The sequence below is a fragment of the Tamandua tetradactyla genome, chromosome 1 (assembly GCF_023851605.1).
Source record: "Tamandua tetradactyla isolate mTamTet1 chromosome 1, mTamTet1.pri, whole genome shotgun sequence".
In the NCBI taxonomy this organism is placed as follows: domain Eukaryota; kingdom Metazoa; phylum Chordata; class Mammalia; order Pilosa; family Myrmecophagidae; genus Tamandua; species Tamandua tetradactyla.
In genome coordinates this window covers 88,464,872-88,487,483 of record NC_135327.1, presented here as the reverse complement: position 1 = coordinate 88,487,483, position 22,612 = coordinate 88,464,872, and the positions used below count along the sequence as shown (strand labels likewise).

Genomic DNA, 22,612 nt, shown 5'->3' with positions numbered 1-22,612 from the left:
CATTTAAAACTGGTGAAATCTGAATAAATTCCATGCATTGCACCAAGGTAAATCTACTGGTTTTGATGTTGCCCTACAATTATGCAAAATGTTAACACTGGGGTCCTCTGGGCAAAGGTTGCATGGGACCTCCATGTACATTTTTTGTGCAACTTCCTGTGAGTCTATGATTTCTTTTAAAAATGGTGATGGTGGAATATTTTTGACAATTTTTTGGCAATGATTCTTAAACACCCTATTTAATCAACCATAAAGTTTATATCTTTGTAATATAATGCTTCCCAAAGTATAAGAATCATGCAGGGCAATACATTAATCACACAAATGGTATTTAATATGTGCATTGTATATAACTCATTTCTTCTTTGTGCTTGCTTTTTATTGTTGGAAAGATTTTCAATGATATCTTCACAATTGCTTTGGGAAAACTAAGGGCTTCATAAGTGACATTTTGAGAAATACTCACTTTTACCTGTGCCCACTATAATTTATCCTGTGAGGTTGTTGGTTGTTGTGCTGTCTTCTTCAAATTAATTTTGTTTACTTAGGCTGCCACCCTGTACCCCAAACTGTAAAACATATTTCTATTTTGAAAATGTATGAATGAAACCTTAGTTGCTTGAATTTAATCCTTTGATCCCTCTTTTTTTTTTTTTTTTTTTGCTTCGTAATGTTAAAAAGCCTAAGGCTTAGCATGACTAGTGGCCAAATGTAGGGGCATTTATTGCAGTTTGAACATAAATCCACAAAATCAGGTCTTGCCACTTCAGCCACAAAACCTGCAATTTACCTGGCTTTCCATCATCACTGGAACCTGATTTTTGTCCCTTTATCAAAAATTTAAAAGTATTACTGCAAGGCAACATACTGTCTTCATCAGAGATGTGAATCTTACAATTAACCTACCACTTTTTTTGAGCTCCTTCTGTGTGTCCAGAATGGAACAAGGGTTTTAGAGTCAAAAAGAATAACCATGAAACTTTGGCAAAAAGTAATTTAGCTGTTCTGAACGTTGGCATCTATCTTTAATAAATTAAGATAAAATGTTTTCTGTTTTATAGTGCTTTTTATGGGAATAAAATTGAACATGTGAAAACTCCTCACCTATAATAATGATGCATTGATTTTAATCCTCTCTCTTCTTTCCCTGTCTTCTTCTTGAGAAGTATTCACATAATGTTTCTCAAAATATTTTTGGAACTCATCTTTGAAAATAGACTTTGATGATATTTTCCCACTCACATAAGAAAACCTGCTTTATGACTTCACAGGATAGTCTTTCCTCATGTAGTACTATGCCTTCTTTCTCCCTTTTTACTCAGTGTGAACTCATCTTAGTTCTTTTCCCTTTGCCATTTGAGTGGGTATTGGCTATTTGATTTTGGCGTATTAAGGTTCGAATGCTACAGAAGAAGCATATCCATTTTTAGAAGTGTTTGTGGTAAGACCAGATCAAATGCAGGAATGATGGCTGGTGTGAGCCATTCCATTGGCTCATGGAATCTGCTTTATTGCCTCAATTTCAATGGCAGACATTATATGTGTTATAATACTATATGAGGTTATGAAAATGGTTCCTAACACCACAATCCCATCATTTTATAGCAACCAGTAAACAATAGATTAGAAATCCCGGTAGGTTACATGGGGATTTTGTGTTCTTTTGTACTGGTGAAATGAGTTGAATCTGCCAGTGATTCACTGGACTTATCTGGCATTTCTGTGTATTTGGGATTTTAGTCATAAAGTTGTAAAAAATGAAATAAAATGTTTTTCTACCATCACTTTTTTATTGTTTATTAATTCATTTCAATCATACATATAATTCTTAATTGAAAAACCAAACAAAAAGCTATGAAAAAGAATGTTGTGGAGATGGGGCACACACCACCTCTTAAGAACTTAGTTCATGGCTCTCACTCCTTTTCTTGGGATTGAGGAAATGGTTTAGCTATAAAATTCCCATTAGCCAAAAATAAGCAGAATTGCCTGCAGGAGTCATGGTAGGTAAGTTCTTGAAGTATAATAAAAGTCTGTTTTAAATGAACTCCTAAGGACACAATTTAAGCCATAGAATGGCTGCTCAGATTTTATGTTTATACCTTTTGATTATGCTTCCATATGTTTCTGAACAGCAAGTCCGAAAAGCGGTTCATTAAAAAAAGTTGTACTGGACTGGAGTAATTTGGGGCTTATTGACCAAGTCCAGGGGGTGGTGGCGCCCTATCAGGTGGCCTGGAAGAGTGACAGACCTGTCTGCTCTGCTTCCCTGGACCATGTGGCATGAACTGACTTCAAAGCTCCCAAGTTTGATTTAATTTAGGTAAATAAGACCCAGTTTGTATGTTTTCCCCACGCCCTAAAAAAAGACAATAAATCAGTAGTTTGCGGAGACCCAAAACGCATTTTGGAAAGAAAAAGCAGTCTACTAAAAATCAACTTAACATAAGGCTTGCACAGCATTGGAAGAAAGGACTGAGAAAGTCCTGATGTACTTCTCATTTTCAAGGTTTAGTAGTGGCTGGGATGCTCAAAGATTTCCCTTCGTTGAGTTCAACCCTAGCCTGCCTGGTCCAAGAGGATTGGAGGTAGAAGTCTTAGAAAGAGACAGAATTTAACATCTGAATACCCAAGGAGACTTTGCTATGTTTGGAAGCAGAAGAGTGACTCAAATACCCCATGTACTCAAGAGGAGAAAATAGGAGGTCCAATGAATGTCAGCCTTTCTGTGTTCTTCTGTGGTTTGTAGGAATAGTTGTACGTTGGTGCTTACTATTTATTAGGAGTAAAATTAATATTTAAAAGTACCCTCTACATACAAAGGACTGTAATGGAACTGGAAATTCATGTGCAAGACAAGGTGTGCATGGAGAAAGAGCCCAAGAGTGCATCCCGAGGGGGCAGGTTTCAAGGAAGGCTTCCAAGGTTATGACCTTGAGCTGTGTTTTGAAGAAGGAGTTAGCCATGCAAGAATGGGGAGTCTGGGTAACTGATTGGGGCATTATGGAGGGAATGGATGGGGGCATTATGGAGGGAACTTGACTCTTTTCAAGTAGGGACCAGCATATGGAAAATTGTAGGATGAGATATTCTGGTCATATTTGGGGGAATTCTAAGTGCAACATGTCTGAACCTTAAAGAACATGAGGGTTTTAGAACAGCAGAAAGGAGAATGGGAGAGATGTGTTTAGGCCAGACCTTGGTACTGTATATGCTAAGAGGTTTGAATTTTAGAGTAAAGGACAATGTTTTTCAATGTTGCCCACACACTGGATTCCTCTTCCACTTTCTACTTCCATAAATTCTGGCCCAGTTGGATTGGAGAAGAAAGATTGGAGGTAAGAACTGGTCTATACCTCAGCTAGGTTGAGATCAGTCAGTCATTGACAGAGTTCACATGTGCAAATGACATGATGAAACCTGCATTTAAAAAAGCATATAGTAGCGTCCACAGGAGGATGCCTTGAAAAAGGCCCAACCACAACTAGAACAGTCAGGAAGGTTGTTATAATAGTCCAGGTAAAAAATAATTAGTGATTTAGTAGAGGTAGTATTGAATAAGTAGAGGTAGTATTGAATAAGTAGAGGGAATAGAAAGATAATTGGAAGAAAGCATCTCAGAAGCTTGAAGAGAAGCTTAAGAAGAAAAGCATGGTTACCACTGGGAAATGCCATTGAGAGGTCCTGTAGAGTAAAGACTGAGAAACCAACTGACTGGGCACTTACAAGGCAGCTGCGAACCTCAGAGGGTGAGTTTCAGTGAGGTGGTAGAGGTGGAGCCCATAGCTTTGGTTGAGGAGCTTGAATTTGTGTTCAGAACCATGCAAGGTCATGTGTTCAGGGAAAGGTGGATAAACCCAGGAATGTAGGGAAGGGTCATGGAGGTGGATGGGGGCTACATTGTGAGGCCCTTGGATGTTGGGACTTAAGTTATCAGTAATGGTAAGATGTGCTGCTTCTTTAAATTCACTCTTAACGAATTTTAACATGAAACTGAGAGGATTAAGACCAGAAGGTTGAAACTTGGCAGAACCAATACTTGTTGAGAGACCAGTACCATTTTTTATGGTCCTGATGATTCTTAACAGCTATTTTAACAGCAGAATGATGAAAATGTGTGATATTCTCTCCCCCCTGGAATAAAGTGGCCACTGAAAAAGGTCACAACTAATAAGAAAAATGAATGTTATTGCTTATCCATGGATTTAATTTATTTGTGTTCTTTCTGCTTCCAGGGACACAGGCTTTCTGAGTTGACCAGTCAACTAGGCCAAGATTCTCTATAACAATATGTAAAAAGTACTCTGAAGTTCTTCCCCACCCTGAAAATAATTAACATTTAAAAAAAGCCAAAATACATACAAAAGGAAAGTGTAGCTAGTGTGGGCTCATTTTGTTTAGATGTAGGAAGAATGATTTTCAGCTTTGTGTGATGTTTTAAATCAGGGTTTCTCAACTTTGCACCATTGACTTTCTGAGCTGGATAATTCCTTGTTGTGTATTCATTGTGGAGTGTTTACCAGCATATTGGCCTCCACCGTCTGGATGGCACAACAGCCCCCACCTACCCCCCCCCCCCCACTCCCCCATCCTGAGGACCAAAAATATCTCCTGACATTGCCCAAAAGCCCCCTGTGTAGGGCGTGGTGGGGGAGGGCAAAATCACTCTTAATTGAGAACCACCAATTTAAATATATCATAGTGAATTTATCAGAGAATAACCCTTCCTCCTGTAGTACTGATGGTTTTACTGAAATTTGTGGAATATCAAAAGCCTTTTATCACCAGAAGAGAACTAATGAATGCTTACAAATCCCCTTGTAGGAAGCTTATTTAAAAATATTTAAATACAAAGGAAAAGCTTCTTTAATGGTTTATGTTTAGCCATTCTTCTAAATACCCACTTGCTTTCTTTTCCATTTTGTTACTGGGTCTGATGTCTAATTTTCTAAGGACAGTGTTGGCTATTTTTTGGGGGACAGTTAAGTCCTTGAGGCAAAGGACTAGAGTTAGAAAATGCCTTAATGATACTACTAGTTTAGACCTGGATATGAAAATGTGAATTTCATCCAAGACATGGCTTCTACTTTAGGTTTCATACCTAAATCTTTCAACTTTGAGCAAGCTACCTTAACTTTCTGTACAAATTTTTCATCAGGAAAATGAAAGAGATACACTCTATTTGTCTGTAAGTTTGCTTCTAGTTCTACAGGTCTAAGATTGAAAATTTTTATTGTCTCTCCCTACCCAACAGCCTATCTCCCAATGCAGTGTGAATGAAAATATGCTGTTCAGGACATCAGTGGTAAATGGACTATAATGCTGGCCTTCAAAGAGATAAAGACAGAAACTGAGAGTAAACAATTGGAAACTTTTATTATAGTTTGACAGAGTAATTCTATCAGTTACATATAATAATAAAAACTTGGGCCTGCATTTTGTAGGTCTTAGATTTTTAAATTTAATTTTCTAATAGTTCATTTTTATTATATTTTATAAAAACATCGATCCATAGTAGGTTGGAAAACACCTAAACAAAACAAATTGATCTTTCACTGTGGGTGGCTTGACAAAACACTGCATCAGTGTTTGATGGAAAATTTTCTCTGCCTCTTTCCACCCTAGCAATGAGATATTTAGTATACTCCTCTTCTGAGGTTTAAATTAAAAGATAGGCAAGACATTGCCTTTATTTCCTATTAGCAGCATGAGATTGGTGGCAAATAGAATTTATTATAGAGAAACTTGCCATACAGAAAATGAGTTCATCTATTTCTGAAGTAAATTAGAGGTGCTCTTTATTTGTATGTTTATTTAAGTTTCCATATAGCTCTTGCTAGTATCATATGTTAAGATAACGTTTTTATCTTGGAACACAAATCCAAAGGGCAGTGAAAATGTTCTTTCTTTAATAGTCTCATTCCCAAGAATCCTTTTCATATGAAATTAACTATGATGCTTGGTATATCTGAGTCTCTAACTAGCTGATCATAGAGAAGTGAGGTGGTGAAAGAAAAGGTATGGGTTACATTTGTTAAAGAGATTATCAGAGTTTTCTTAGAGTCTATTAAGTCATTCAGATACAACAAATGTCTGGGAAGATTGGTTATATGGCTTCAGGTGTAGTAGACTGACTAAACAAAGATACTTAAGCAGTGAAGCACTTCACAATCTGACCTAGTCTGACTTTCCCATATTATTGCACAATCTTTCTTTACATGTTAAAATATGGTGTAGTAGCCAGCCTTCCAATGGACAGTTATTTGAAACAGGAAACATTGTTGGGTTTGCGGCACTGTGGACCTCTTTTCCAATACCTTTTTATCCCATGCAGAATGGAATAATCCACAGAGCCCTGTCCTACTCCCAGGAGTCCTTTGAGCATGACCTGGCATTGCTTAGGAACAAGCTCTTGGCCTGCAATTCTTGCCTGGTCTAGATAGGTTTTGTGGTATACTTTCTCCTCCAAAGTGAAAAAGGCAAAATCGTTGCCTGCCCTATTAGTGGGATAAAATCACCCTTTCTTTCAGTTTTTAAATCCAGATGATGAAAATATAGAACATATTTGAAAACTCCACTCGCAGACTTGGCAGCGTCTCATATTTACTTGCACTTAGCATGAGTTGGATTTGGTTCTCTGAATTCCCCACCTCCATCTCTCAGAACAAGTTATTTATTATCCAAGCAAGTCTATGTTAGTGGATCAGACATGCACATGACACTTCTATTGTAAGTGCATTTGTTCAGTAAGATTTATGCTAGCCCAGAGTGTTTTATATTGGTTTTCATTGTTGAAAATGTACATATTCATTCTTGGTTTATCGTAAGTATTTGTAGTGGGCTAGGGGTTCCTGTGGTTGAACATTTTATCTCTGTAACACTTCATGCAAAGGAAATTAAAAAATATATGGTGAAAGCATTTCCCTAGTATGTTTCCAATTATCTGTGTACTTTGGTAATTTGATTTGTAGGCACTAGAGAAAAGAGTATCACTGAGCTCTTTTCAATCATTCATAGTTCTCTGGGAATTCAGACCATGGTTCCAAGTTTATAAAAACATCAATTGAAATTTTCCTAAGACTTTTTAAAATTCTGCTTGTATGTATTAAATGGGTTTTTACTACACCAGTATCTAAAAGAACTCAGGCAGGGAGGTCAGTCACTTCCTTGTATCTTGGACAAGAAAAACTGATGTGAATTGTGGTTGATGGGCTTGCCAGAAGTCATCATTGGTATAGTAAGCCAGCCCCTTTTCTTTCTTTATTATCCCACGTGTGTATTCCTCCTCTGTACTCTTTGGGCTAAGAAATCCAGGCTGGAATCTATAAATCCCTTTACCTGATGGGCTCGGAAAGATTGAATATGTAGTGACCAGAGGCACATTCAGGTGCATCTTCCCAGAAGATGAAACCCACAGCATGGAGGATGTTATTTGCATAACCAAATCAGGAACTTGCTTGTGATCTTCACACCATTATTTCTTTGATTCTTTCCACAGTGACTTAAATGAATTTGCATGTTTTCTGTTTTGAGGATCTCTGGTCTTTGACTTCTCTCTCTCTCTTTTTTTTTTTTTTTGGTCAATGAATTAACATATGTTAATCCATGAATTGGTAGTTTTTTTTTTTTTTTGCATGAGCAGACACTGGGAAACGAACCCTGGTCTCCAGTCTGGCAGGCGAGAACTCTGTCACTGCACCACCATTACCCACCCCATGCATTGGTAGTTTTGTACTTTCCTAATCACATTTACTACCTAGTGATAAAATAAAATTAACAAAAGATCGTAGTTCTTAGAACTGGGAGGCAAGGCTGGGGAGATTTGATTTGGTGAAGACAGTAGCTCATCAAAAGTCTTGGATTGGTGTACAATTTTGCAATCAATTCCTTTATTTTAATTTTCTGCTTTTATCTTCCACTGTGTTTTAAACTTATTTAAACAGTATATGTAACATTTGAGCTTCAGCCATTTTTCGTTCATTTAGTCTCATGGAAAACCCTCTGCCATAGTGACATTTCTAGCTCTGGTACTTTTCATAATGTCTTCGGTATAAATAAAGTCATGAGGTTATGCATTTTGATCAAGAGAGTGTTTCAATTTATGGTTTTCCATCTAAAAATATAGTCTGTGGGGTTAATCTTCCTTTCAAAAGTATCCAGAGAATTTTAATATAAGTGAATGTCAAGTAGATACTTGGAAGGCTTAGCTATTTTGGGAAAAATAGCCAAGGAAAGTGGTGGTTCCTGTGATCACTAGTCCTGGCTTAGAAGATGTATGTTTTGCTTCAAAGATAAAGGAAATTCACATTCATTCTTTGCTTTTCTTCCTGCTTTTGTGTCTCTTCTCTAGGCTGCAGCTATGAAGGAAATACCTATAATAGCTCCATCAAATGGCAGAGTCCTGCTGAACCCTGTGTTCTGCGCCAGTGCCAGGTAAATCCCAAGGTTTTGATCTCCAATAAAAAGGAATCCACAGAGTCTTCCTCAGAAGCCACCTTCAGACAATATGAAACAAAACAAAACAAAAAAGCCAAACAAAAATGAAAGACAAAACACCAATATGACATAGTATTTATTGCAACATTCACCATTAGGATTCAGGTACAGGATAGATGTTGTATAGGATTCAATTGCAGAAACACACAGCAGAATTGTTCACTATTGTTAAACTGTGCCTGGAAAAGCTCTAGTTAGATGCATATGTCCTTGGGGGAAAATTCATGTCTTCCTGTGACGTCAACTTGAGCAAAACACCAATTGCTGTTAGCAGAAAAGAAGTATTGTCAGAGGATATTTGTTTTCCTTCTTTGATTTAGAAACATTTTGAATTACAGCCAATCTGTAAACTGTATTAAACGTAAGCAATTAGTGTGCTGTGACCTGATTTCAACCTGAAAAATATAAGAACCACCAATTCAGCACCTAGGGAGTTCATTGTAACTGACCCTGCTGAACTCTGGAAAGAGCAGAATTCTGTTTGGCGCTAATTGCTACAGGTCTTAAACATGGCAAGATAAAGCAAGTGGGAAATGAAGAACCTAAATTTTAGAATACCTTTTCTTATCTCTGTAAAAATGCTGTTAAAAAAAAGGTTTATCTAATTTTGGTATAATTAAAAAATTCTTCTCAGCAGAGAAGATGCAGCTAAATCAATTTACACACAGTCACATGTCACTGTCCAAGTATACGCGTTAGCTTTTAAAGAAAATTGAAAGAAGATTAGTAAAATAATGGATATTTTACTCTGATCTTTGCTAAAGCATATTGACATTTGGTTTATTAAAATCTGAATTTATGAAGTTGTGTTCTTCTTAGATGCCCACAGCAGGCATGCTGCACCTAAGAATTTAAATTATTTATACAGTTAAATATCCAGCCTATTTGTGTGGTGAATCTAAGTTATTTGTGAAAATAAGCAGTAGATAGAACAGATTATAAATAATAGTTCCATTGAATCAGTAAATATTTGTTGAAGTTTTTACTCAGCCTCATGGAACAAAGAGATAAGAGCCATATTAATTTTATATAATTATGAGGTCCATTAGTTTTAATAACGACAAAAGTCCATCATCACTCCAAAATTTGTACAACCCCCACCCTACCCTGCTTCTTGGCCATTAAAATTTCCCCTTTTGGTAATAGTACTCTGAAAGCCACGATTATAATATCTTTTAAACAAGTCAGCTGCATGCCCTTTGGATTCTAGTATAACATTTTTGTGTATTAGTCAGGGGTCTTGAGAATTCTCAAGTTGATGGACTGGAAATGATTTTTGCTGCCTTTGGATGAAGACTTTGTTTAAATTAAATGGGAACTATCATTTGGGGAGAGAATATTTGGTTGACCGAAGAACATGTTATCTGCTGATTACACCAAAACTCCTATTTGCCTACCATCTTTGGTCACTAGCCACACAGAAAAGAATGATGCAGGAGCATTGAATTATTATCACAAGGGATCAAAAACTCAGTAGCCCTGGGAATACAAGAGATGTTGAACTGCACAATGGCGTGCAGTAAGGGGATGTTACCTGTCAAAGATAAACTTTGCCTTTTTTCCCTCGTCCTTTTGCCTAACTATTTTACCTAAAACCCTGCTAGCTAGTATAAAAATATCATTTCATTCAATAACCATAAAAACAAATCTCTGTTAAGGTAGTTATCAAATATCTCTCCACTTTTCAGCTGGTTGCTTCCTATTCTTGGTTAGGGAGTGAGACCTCATATAAGAGTGCAGGAAATGACCATTTGCTGGTGTCCATCAGGGACATCTTTATATAATTATGAGGTCCATCTGCAGAAGGACACAGCTGCAACCTCTCTCTTCAAGTGCATTTCTTCTCAGGGTGCACAATCAGAGGAGACAGTGGAGTGTAGTAGGTAAAACAGGGCTCACTTCACTTTTTACTTAAATCTGGGCACCTGGCTTTCATTACTTGTGAAAAGGAACAAGTGCTATCTCACATGGTGGCTGTAATCAGTAGGCAAGACAGACATTATAAACATTTCTGGTAGAGTACCTGCATCTACTAGATACAGCTGGGTACCAGTTAAAGAGCAGCTAGTCTAATGATCTGGTCTTAATCCACCTGAGTTGACTTCGAGTTCTTTCTTAATATCTTACCAAAGAAGTTCTGATGCCTTCCCTAGAATGGTGAAAAATTTACCTTTTTTCCCTGCTTTTAATTTCTTCCTGGCAGAGAAAAATCTGAAGGACACAGGCAAGAAGTTCATGCTGAGAATTAACCTGAATCCTCAATCCACATTGCAGACACTAAAGGAAAATTGATCTCAGGCAGAGTTTTTGCTTTGCTTTGCTTTAGTTATATAACTAAAGCATCGGTCCTGTTTTGATGTATACTGCTGGCATTATGGAAGTTGTTTTTTCTCTCCTAAATGTGATATAGACCCCAAAAAAGTTCCCTGATATATAAGCCTCGAATTGAACATACATGAAGACATTTATGATATAACTTTCTTTGTTGAATGGAGATGATCACATTGAAGAAAATTATTAATTGCTAAATTATATGTTATATTTTTTAGCCTCTGCTTAAAGCAAAATTAAACAAACAAACACACACACCAAACAAAAGCATAAATCCATTCACAAATCAGGTAGAGAACATGCAGAAGACTCTTCAAAGGCCAAGTATGAAAATTAGTTTTAAAAATACAATATTGTAAAAATACAATATGTTTAAAAATACAATATTGTAAAAATACAATATGAAGTCCCAAGTTCGATTTCCAAATGACTCATTTGATTTCACGATTGGGACTAATTTTGACATGTGTAATATACATATGAAAATAAGTTAGCCTGATCTCTTCATTTGATGGGTGAGGACACAACTAAACCAGCACTGCTGTGTGCTGGGCACTAACGGCCAGGTTTGCAAAGCTGGGCTGTTATCTCTGGAAAGGTTCTCAAGACCTGCGTCTCTGATGTCAGTCTGCCGTGTTTTGCATTGTGCTCCATGCCCCACTGGTAATGGCTTGAAATATTAACGACAATTATGAGTAATGCCGTAAGTACTGAGAGTTAAAAAAAAATGTCGATGAACAGTCAGGTTTAAAACAAAGAAATAAGGACCCCCCCAAAAAAGCAAACACAAGAAGAAGTTCAGAGCACATTGAGGGGATTTGCACCCTGAATTCTAAAGCATGACTCATGGTGAGTGGGGAAAATCTTGCTTCGTTTGTTCTGTGCACCTCTGGACGTGCCCCCACCCTACTGCCTTCACTATTTGTGTTAGGACTCTGATTCTGCCTAGGGTACTTTCCAAAAGTGAATGACAACTTCAGTGGGGATAGGGACATGGGGCTGATCCTGCTGGGGGTGTTGTGTTTTGCAGGAAGGCGTCATCACAGAGTCTGAGGTGCGATGTGTTGTTCATTGTAAAGACCCTTCTAAGCATCTGGGAACATGCTGCCCCACATGTCCAGGTAACATTCTTGGGAAGGAAAAGCCTTGGAAGTTCCACGCCACTGGGAAATACTGTTGAAATCTCTCTGAGTTCTCTCAAGAATGCATGATCCCTCTCCTTTTTTCCACTGGAATTTTCCTCCCTTTACATCTGTGTCCCTACTGGGTTTGGAGAGCAAACTCCTTTGCATAGAAATGTCCTGTTGGCCTCCTTGCTGTGCCCGGGGTGAACGCAATGTGCTGTAGGTCTTGGAACATGGAGTCTCCAGGCTCAAGAGGCCTGCTTTCCACTCCACAGGGCCACAGGTAATGCTTATTTTGGAAGGAAAGGCTGTGGCTTTCTCTTGCTTCCAGAAATGTCTTTTTTACTGCTTCATATTGCAATACTTTGGCCAGGGCTTGCCTTGGTGATGAGGTGAGCAGATGTTTTCTGAAAACTGAGAGTTGCATCTCTAAGTGAAGTTAGCTTTGGGGTTTTGCTGGTCTCAGTTTTCTGCATGGCACATGTTGGACACTGTGCCTCTTTCAGAGGGCCCTGCTACCTAGCTGACAGTATTTCCCTTCCAGTGGCTGGAGAGTTTCCTCTTATTTTTCTGAACAGGAGTACAAAGACCTCCTGCATCTTTTCATGCCCTTAGGTTCAAGCCTAGGGATTTTAATATGAGAGATTCTTTCTTATCCCTTAAGCCACTGACCTGCAGTCTCAGGCAGATGTTCTGCCTTTGAGGTTTGAGTGCCTTTTCTCACCGGTGGTGAAACTGACAATGACTCCTCTTTGCTTTTGAGATTAATCTCCAAAGGGCCTTCTTTAATCAGAGTCTTCCTGTGAAATGGCTAAGGCCCCACAGTGGGCTGCTCTGCAAAGAGTTCCCTGGCGCCTGCCTCTCCTGTCATATACTCTGTGATGCATTGTGGGCGTGAGTCCCTTTTTCCATGCCAGCCTTTTTTATTCATCCTTGAGTGCCAATAAGGACAGTTGCTCCATTACTTCTAACCTGCACTAGATTCCTGGGCAATCTTTATACAGCCAACCTTCCTTTCCCCACTGGGATTTCTGTGACGCTTGTATTATTCAATAAATTTACATGAAGACAAAACCTGTTGAAAATAAGATAATCCTTTCAATAACTCAAGTATTTTTATCTGTAGAAAAGACTTTGACTAATTTTTTCCCACAGAATGTGTGTATGCTTATCTTTTTCCACTAAATGTTTTGCATCACACAAGCAGACCCTTAAATCCTAAAGCATGTTTATTGAATTAGACCAGTAGTTACCTTGGTTACACATTAGAATCACCTGGGAGGCTTTAATAAACTAAATTTCGATGCCTAAACCAATGAAGCCAGAGGCTCTGAGGGTGGAACTCAGACCTCTGTAATTTCCAGAGCCTGAAGATAATTCCTGTACGTAGCCAAGCTTCAGACTGATAATGGTGCAAATTATATATATACTGTGTAGATGTAAAAACTCCTAAATAGGAATCTGTTGTGCTAGGTAGGCTGTATGATACAGAACTCACTCAAAGCCACCCCATTCACAACCACAGGACTCAAAAGACACAACAATAATGAAAAGGATGCTTTGAAGCTCAGCACTTCTGAGCATCTATAACACTCTTCCTCATATAGGAGATGGACATATTTTTAGTCTGCGTTTGAGTGAAGCTGTGAGGCACACAAACAGCAGAGCGAATTTATTTCAGCAGCTGGAGTTGCCGTGTTTGAGCAATTGCTTCTTTTACTCTATCGTGGTTGTCGTTGAGTTCCTAGGAAGGAGAGGGGCTGAGCTCTGTGACTGCACATACTGCTGTGCTCTGTGATCACCACCACCCCTGAGGGGGTAGGCATTGTCCACAGTTCACACAGGAAGAAATGAGGCCCAGGGGATTCTGTAACTGTCCAGGTCCATCAGCACGGAAGGGCAAAGCTGATCCTTGCCATGCACTGCACAGCCTCGCCCAGTCCTCAGCACATGTCCCCACCATAAGAATTGTTCTCCCTGGGAGTGGGTGCACCTTCTTTAAAACTCAGCATGCAAGTACCACACACTAGCCCCCTGACACCTGGGCAGGCTCTGAACCTTCTATTCTGGGCCCAGACATAAGCTTAGCCCAGTCTTCTTGGCTCCAAAGGCCAACCTTTGTGATGCAAATCAGAGGATTTAGACTGAGCCCCATTCAGAATGTGTTCTCCTTGGTGCAGAGTGGGAGGCCAAGTCTAGATAGGGACAGTCCCTGGGAGCCTTCGGGTATTCTCCTTGATAATTCAGAAGAACGGGCATCTGTCATTGATCATAGAATGGTATTCTGCATAATGATAAACACACACAGTCTGTGGTCAGTTTCTTCCTGAAAAAGATTTCAGGGCATTCTTGGTTGTCTGCTCCTTCCTTTTCATCAGACTCTTTACTCAGGGATAGCGGGCCGTGATGGGGACAGTTTGTGCAGGATTTTCATTTAGATTTCTCTAGTGAAGAGGACAAATGTACATTGTTGTTCTAGTTTGCTAGATGCCAGAATGCAATATACCAGAAATGGAATAGCTTTTAAAAAGTGGAATTTAATGAGTTGCTAGTTTACAATTCTAGGGCCGAGAAAATGTCCCAATTAAAACAAGTCTATAGAAATGTCCACTCAAAGGCATCCAGGGAAAGATACCTTGGTTCAAGAAGGCCGATGAAGTTCAGGGTTTCTCTCTCATCCGAGAAGGCACATGGCAAACACAGTCTCAGTTTCTCTCTCAGCTGGAAGGGCACATGGTGAGCACGGCATCATTTGCTACCTTCTTCTTCTGGCTTCCTGTTTCATGAAGCTCCCCGGGAGGCGTTTTCCTTCTTCATCTCCAAGCACTGGCTGATGGACTCTCTGCTTCATGGTGCTGCAGCATTCTCTGCTCTCTCCGAATCTCCCTCATTCTCCAAAATGTTTCCTCTTTTATAGGACTTCAGAAACTAATCAAGACCCACCCAAATGAGTGGAGACATGTTGTCACCTAATCCAGTTTAACAACCACTCTTAATTAAATCACATCTCCAGGGAGATGATCTGATTACAGTTTCAAACATACAGTATTGAATAGGGATTATTCTGCCTTTACAAAATGGGATTTAGATTAAAACATGGCTTTTCTAGGGAACATACATCCTTTCAAACCAGCACAATTGGTAATGTTTAATCTGCCTGGTCATCTGTATGATGGAATCTGTGCTGCAATGCATGAAAGAATTTAAGATACTCTTTTAGGAGTGTCCTTTGAAGAGAGATGATTGGACACCTACCACTTTTTTTAAAGAATGTTTTTATTGATAAAACAACATGCAAACATTCTTAACATACAAATATTCCATACATGGTGTACAGTCAATGGCTCACAATATCATCACATAGTTGTTTATTCATCACCATGCACCTACCACTTTTAAACTGCAGTTTCACTTGGCTGTGTACCTTCAGACTCTGTGGCATCTGTCTATGTGTTTTTTTCAGTTGGGAAGAGGGCTCTATATGTAGCTTTACAATGAGTAGGTCCTGTGGCTGCATTAGGTGGGGTAATGCTTATTTGCTTTGATCATGAAGCAGCTGCTCTGAGAGTTTGGTAGATCTGGTGATGAGTTCAGCAGGCCAGCCTTGGTCACTTATGGTCAGGGGCGTGAATCAGTCACTCACTAGAGCCTCTGTGAATTTTGCTTGTTGGTATCACTGCCTCCAGCATTGTCTTCAATGTGGAAAGTGACCTCAGCTGTCCTGGCAAAGGGCCTCATGAGAATGGTCCTGAGGAAAGTGGATTTGCCATTAACTGACAGTCCTCATATGTCCTGCATGATATGGTGTCACTGGCCAGCCTATGCTTAGGTCTTAAGAAACTGACAGTACCCTGAGACATCCTTCTGAATAGGAGACACCATCTGGGCTTTAGGTCCTGTTATTACTCAAAGCTGGTGGGAGCCACTGCCCATTTAACAGCACACAGAATGGGACACAAAACCCAGGTGGGACTTCCTGCCCTGCCTGTGCCCCTCCTGTCTTTGTGCTTCAGAACTTATTGAGATCCCAGCTCTGCCAAGTCCCAGCTTGGGTGAATTACTTCATCTCTCTGAGCCGTATTTTCATCATCTCTGCGAACAGTGATAAGAATCCCCACTTTGGAGGATTACTGTGAAGACAGTGAGATCAGGAGTGTAAAGTGCCCAGTAGAGGCTGGGCAGCTCCTGGGCACTCAACAAGTGGCAGCTCCTACTGCCAGTTACTCTTTCTCCCTTTCTTCCTTCCCTCCCTCCCTCCCTCTCTCCCTTCTTCCTTCCTTTTTTTTTTCTTTCATTTTTGTTTTTTATTTCAAGTACTTGAAAAGTCCCTTTTGCTCTCTGGGACTCCCCAAGCTCATGGCCCTTTTACCCCATAGTCTTGCCCCCCTACCCACCCTCCCCTGCCCTGCAAATCTATTTCAAGAGAACAGCATGTTTTATTAACCATTAACATTGAATTCTCAGTTTTCCCTGAAGAACCAGAGGAGCTGTCTACATCTATATTATTTACATGGACAGTTTCTGTTATCTGATACCAGGGTCTCAGCCACATCCAAGCAAATAAGGCATTTTTCTACAAAGCTGAATAAGAAGTCCTTACCTTTAGTCCACTGTGATTGCTCCCCCTCACGCTCATCCCTGGGATTAAAAGGAATATAGTCAGGAATGTTTTTACCAACTCCAAACCTTAATTTATATTCCCTAAAATACCCCACCCACCCCATCTACCCCCAAGGATTTCATTGAGATTTCTCCCAACTGCTATTTGGAAATAGTTTTTTATTGGAAAAAAAGGAAAAGTGAAACAGTTTCAAGGTCTTGGTGCTCAGCCCAAGGTTCTCCATGTGCTGGGACAGAATGGCCAGGGGCTTCTGCCTTTCCAGCCTGCACCGCCTCTTGACCTCTGGTTGCAAAAGCAGGGAGGGGCAGGAGCCAGCACGGAACCCAGGTGGGGCAGTGTCTCAGGGTCCTGTGGGAGCCCCGGGCAGCGTCATTCAGCGCAGCCACCCTCGAGAGGACTTTCTCTGGGGCAGAGCCTGTGGGGTGGGGATGTGGTCACGCGTCACCAGGTTCTCGTCTGGCTCTGCACGTGACTGCTGCTGGTCTTCATTGTGACTTTGACCATGTTGTAGCCTCCTGAGTCCAAAGTAGGTTTGCCCTTCCTGGAGTCTCTTCAGGAGGAAATAGGCGCTTGCAGGCTTTTGCCCTAGGCTTGGATGTTTGGCCTTTCGCTTTGTCTCCTCAGCTCTCTCAGGGAGAATACCTGCCCTCTCCTGCGTGTCCTACTTCTCCTCACCACTTTCCTCTGAAGGGTTCTCCTCTTCTTGTTTCTGGGACATGGCAGGACGGGGGGACTGTAGAGTATAGAGGTGTCTGGAAAGTCACTTGGAGAAGGGAAGGGGGAGAAGAAATGGGGACAAGCTGCACTGCTGCTCCGGCTCCTGTCACTATGGTCGCTCAGTCAAAATGGCAGCCCTTGCCCTTCTTGCCATTTGCTTCTTGCTGTAACGTTTCCTTCTCCCTCTTGGCCATATATTTGCCTCTTCTGTTCCCCTCTGAGGCTTGATTCTGGGGGCTGTGATCAGGATGCTCATGACTGGCTGCTTTTTCTTTTAATATTTTTAATGACAAATCTTCACACACATATGGTCTGTAAATGGTATACAATCAGTGGCTCACAATATCATCCCATAGTTGTGTATTCATCACCGTGATCATTTTTAGAACATTTGCATCACCCCAGAAAAAGAAATAAAAAGAAAAAGGGAAAAACCCATACATCCCATACCCCTTACCCTTCCCTCTCACTGACCACTAGTATTGCAATCTATCCAAATTTATTTTTTATCCCTTATCCCCTGCTATTATTTATTTTTTTGTCCTTATTTTTTCACTCATCTGTCCATACCCTGGATGAAAGGAGCGTTAACCACAAGGTTTTCACAATCACATGGTCACATGTGGAGAGCCGCCACCCGGGTCAGGCCTAGTGGACGCGCTGCAGCCTGCTCTAAAGCTCCCCCCGCCCATCGAGTGAGCCAAGATGGCGCCCACATCCTGCTTCCGCGTATGACACACACGCCCACCAACCCGATCTACCAATCACCCTCTTAGACGCGGCAACAACCTATTGGGCTTGAATTATGTATATAAGGTATTGCCCGGACGAGGCGGGGGAGACGACCCACAAGGAGCCGTGCCTGACGGCCGCACAGAGGTCGCTCCCCCGCGGGATGTATTCACCCGGTCGGGGAAAGTTATAGATAATGCAAGCTTAGACCCAGTAAAGATTTGTACTTACAACTGCTGCGTATTCTGGACTCGTTTTCTACCGCCAGGACCGGTTTGTCTGCGTCTCTTTCTCTCTCCCCCTTTTCTTGTCGTACCCTCCGCCGGCCGGGGGCCCGACGTTGAGCGAGGAGACACGGACAGTCACATTGTAAAAGCTATATCAATACACAATCATCAATAATCAAGGCTACTGGAATACAGCTCAGCAGTTTCATGTAGGGTAGGCAATGGTGGCTCAGTGGAAGAGTTCTTGCCTACCATGCCAGAGACCCAAGTTCAATTCCCAGAGCCTGCCCATGTCAAAAAAGACAAAACAAAACATGTGTTTCCCTCCAGCCACTCCAATACACCATAAACTAAAAAGAGATATCTATAGAATGCATAAGGATAACTTCCAGAATAACCTCCCAACTTTGTTTGAAATCTCTCAGCCACTGGAACTTTATTTTTGTCTCATTTCTCTCTTCCCCATTTTGGTCAAGAAGGCTTTCTTAGTCCCATGATGCCAGGTCCCAGCTCATCCTGGGAGTTCTGTCCCATGTTGCCAGGGAGTCATGACTGGCTCTTAAAAGTCCTTGTGTGGCTCACACAGTGCACTGCTTGTCCTTGGGTTGACCCAGATTCTGCCATCTTCTTTGCTTTTTAGCATCTTCGGGGCTCCTTGCTCCATATCCATCTTTTGCACTCTATTTTTAACCGTGAAGCCATCCTATCTATTGACACCCAGTGGGCACTCTGTAGGTGGGAGTGGGGGTGGGGGAGATGAATGGAGCAGAGAAGGTTTGTGTCAGCCTCAACAAAGGTGTGGCCCTAATTCTCAGTTCTTCTTTGCTTTCCAGGCTGTGTGTTTGAGGGTGTGCAGTACCAAGAAGGGGAGGAATTTCAGCCAGAAGGAAACAAATGTACCAAGTGCTCATGTATCGTAAGTACTGCAGTGGCTGTCACAAGGGTGCTCCTTCTGGGCTAACTCCTGCTGGCACTCACCAAGTCAGTCTTGACTGTACAGCCTCTGTCCTGACATGGCACCAAGGGGCAAGTTTGTCAGCCTAAGGCAGGGTTTCTTAACCTTTGCACTGTGGACATTCAGGGCTTTGTTGTGAGGGCTGACTGCCCTGCGCTTTGTGGGATGTTCAGGAGCATCCCTGGATTCTACCCATTAGATTTCGGTAGACGCATTAGCGTCACTAGAGCCTCCCAGACCAAAACTAGTGTTTGGTTGTCTCCAGACACTGCCGCATGTCCCCTGCAGTCCAAATCACTTCTGATTGAGAACCACTGTTCTAAAGAGTGGTGGGGAGAGGCTGATTTTCCTCCACCCTGCCTCCCTGGGGAATACCATGGATTCTCTGTTCCTCAGGGCAGAGGAGCTTCTTTCTGAGCCAGCTGTTGAGATCTTTAACGCAATAAAATGGGAAGCAGATGGGAGTAAGCACAGCTTGCCTCAGTGTATTCTGTGAGGTGAAAGAATCTGATCTGAGGGCTGGTCTTTTATGGCTGGGGGAAATGGACAGGAAGAAACCACCACTGAACTGTGGGGCCAGGGCAGAGTGGGGTGACAAAGGCACAGACTTGCTTTGTTGACTTTTAATCCATGTATTAAAGATATCCTCAGAGTGCATAGGAATGAAAAGAAGGAACTTGTTGTGTGTTATACTTTCAAAGGGATCTTTTTCATTAATATATTAAAAATATGGAGTAAAATCATTGTTAGTGGCAGCAGTGGTGGCGATGGGGAATCTTGGCTTAACCAGCTGCCCGGCTGATTTACAGTAGGGAGTTTGTACAACCATATATTTTTAAGCCTTTAATCTTTTGTAATAAAGAACATACATTTTCCAAGTCACTTGTGACTCAGTATGCATCTCAGAATATTAAAAAAAAATACATGGGGAACTCCACCAAACCAGAATCATATGTGGATTATCATAAATCATGGTGTTTGTCATTTCTCTACATGTCTTTTTAAAAACTTTCCCTCTTCCCACAGCACATACAACCTAGAAGGAACCTAGATTAAAGTAAACATGACCAAAGGTGATGTTTTATGTAAGAAAGCTGGGGAAGGAGGGAGGAAGGGAAGAGAAATGAGGAGTAATATGTATATATATAATTATATATATATAAATCTATGCATATATAATGCACGAAAAATAATTTACTAACAAATGAGTATGAGCTTGCATATTCAGTCTCAACCTCTGTATTTTTCCTCTCATTAATTATGTTTAAATAGCTTTATGTTTTTATTGTTTATGTTTTATGTGAACACTTGGCCATTAAATGTTTCCTATTTTTTCAATATTGTTTCTTGCATATTGGTAGTTCTTAATGATCTTATTTTGGGGAGAAATGATTGAAAGTCAACAAGGCGCATTTTGATAGGAAATTCCAAATTTGCATCTGATGGAATTGTCTTTTCAGTAAAGCTATGCCAAGGTCAGACTATTGAGCTTCCTTGGGGAAGAAACTTAGAAGGTGAAAAGGAAGAATAAAGCGTCTGCAGTTTTACCAATGATGGCCATATAAAATTATCTAGTGTTGAAACAGGAAATGAATTTAGAGATTATGTACACAGGGGTCCAAGCTCAGGTGCACTCAAGGCATTCCGATTTCTTCTATTTTAAGCACAATGAATGTAAGCCAAATGCCTGAGGGCTAAGTTCAGGCCCCTGGATGCCCTCCCTTCATTTTTAGTTGAAGAAATAAAAACCCAAGGATGTGACTTGTCCAGGCTTTCCTGCTTTGTGAGTTCTCTCCAAACATTATATATAAAAAATGCATATCCTTTCCTATATTCCTGTATTCTGATTTCCTATATTCCTAATCCTATATTCTTTTCATTTCTTCATATTGCCACCCTCAGCAGTTGAGGGGCAAGTAATGGTTTTAATTTTGTTCCTGATTTCAGTTTTTAGTCTAATAGCATAAATGGTGCTAGGACTTATGTGTAGGCTTGGGTATGGGGAAGGGTTTTGAGAACTGTTTTACTGTGTGTGTGTTTGAGTATAAAAATTTAAAATGTAACCTTTCCTTTTTTCCTTATTAAAATGACCTGGTTCTTAATTTTCTTTCACATTTCATTAAAATATATGAACTTTCCTTTTCGTGTCTTTTCATGCAATACACTAAAAAAAAGAGTAACGTCTTTGTGGCCAATGGTAATACGGAGATGTTGTCTTCAGAATGCAGCATTCCAAACATATGGTCTGGCCCTGTAGCCCCCGGACACAGGATTGGCCAGCGTTGCCCGGTGCCACTTGGAGGCCTTAGCACAGAGGGCGCGTGGAGGTGCGAGGTGCCATCTTGCTGAGTGAGAAGGCAAAACTGGAGAAGGGCTTTAGACAGGATACGCTTTAGACCAAAGGCTCCACTGAGGAGGTTACATGGAGGGGCCTCTGGAACATTAGGCTGCAGGTTCTCCTGTAAAAAATAGAGGCCTGTGTATAATAACCTGCTTGTGTTTTGGTAAAAAGGCGAATAATATTATCACATAAGAAGGTAAAAACACTTTTATACTTATATGATTTGAGCATGTATATAGTATTTATGTGTATACACATTTTTGTGCATATATCTCTATATCTGTGAGTGTATATATCCATGCACACATGTATATGCATAAACATAATTGTTTGTGTAAATCTGTATAGACATAATTATAAATGTAAGTACGCATTGACATGTGGCAGTTTTGGATTTGCCCCCAGATGATACTGTATTTGAGTATAAGTGGTTTACGTGGCTGACAATGGAGACACAGAGGAGTGTGGAGATGAGGCAAGGAAAAGGAGGCAGCTGACCAGGATATATCCAGCCCTTTGCCCTTGTGACTGACTAGAGCTTAATCCTGCTGGGGAAACTGTGGAAGCCAGTGTGAAATTCATGCCTCAGGATTTTCCTACTTGAGAGGTTGAGAGAAATGAGATTTTTATATATCAGCATCTATCAGTCTCTGGTGAGAGCTGTTCCTGGTGGGTAGTACTTCTGCAGCATTCGCAGTTGCCACTCAGGTGGTAGGTGACTTTAGCAGCAAGAAGGAGAGGTGCAGGTGCTGGCAGTTGGAAGTCTAGCTGTATTTATTCAAGGGGTGAGTGTGAGACCATATGGAAGGGACAGCAACCATATGGGTTACAGTATATGTATACTTACATGCATGCATGCACATTCATATATATACCTTTGTATATTCACGCCTGTGATTATGTGTGCGTTTGTAAGGGTATATACACAGGTACATATGCACGTAGGTACACACACCTTTGGAACATTGGGTCACTTGCTTTTCTTCAAGCCTATCAAGCTCTCTTAGGCCTCCACTCCTTAGGTCATGCTGCTGCCTGTCGGGAACACCTGGCTTTTGCTTCTCCTGA

General features: G+C 40.7%; 1 protein-coding gene and 1 pseudogene across 3 annotated transcripts in view; one reads left to right on the top strand and one right to left on the bottom strand.

Annotated features, from left to right (window-relative positions):
* BMPER (BMP binding endothelial regulator) overlaps window positions 1–22,612 on the top strand; it is a 272,048-nt gene that overhangs the window by 53,662 nt on the left and 195,774 nt on the right. For all 3 annotated transcript variants that reach the window (XM_077120076.1, XM_077120061.1, XM_077120067.1), the window contains exons 4-6: window positions 8,351–8,433; window positions 11,858–11,948; window positions 19,082–19,164. In XM_077120076.1, the coding sequence (XP_076976191.1) occupies window positions 8,351–8,433; window positions 11,858–11,948; window positions 19,082–19,164 (257 nt within the window). The remainder of the gene's footprint in view (window positions 1–8,350; window positions 8,434–11,857; window positions 11,949–19,081; window positions 19,165–22,612) is intronic.
* On the bottom strand, window positions 16,946–17,290 carry LOC143678665 (alpha-endosulfine pseudogene; annotated as a pseudogene).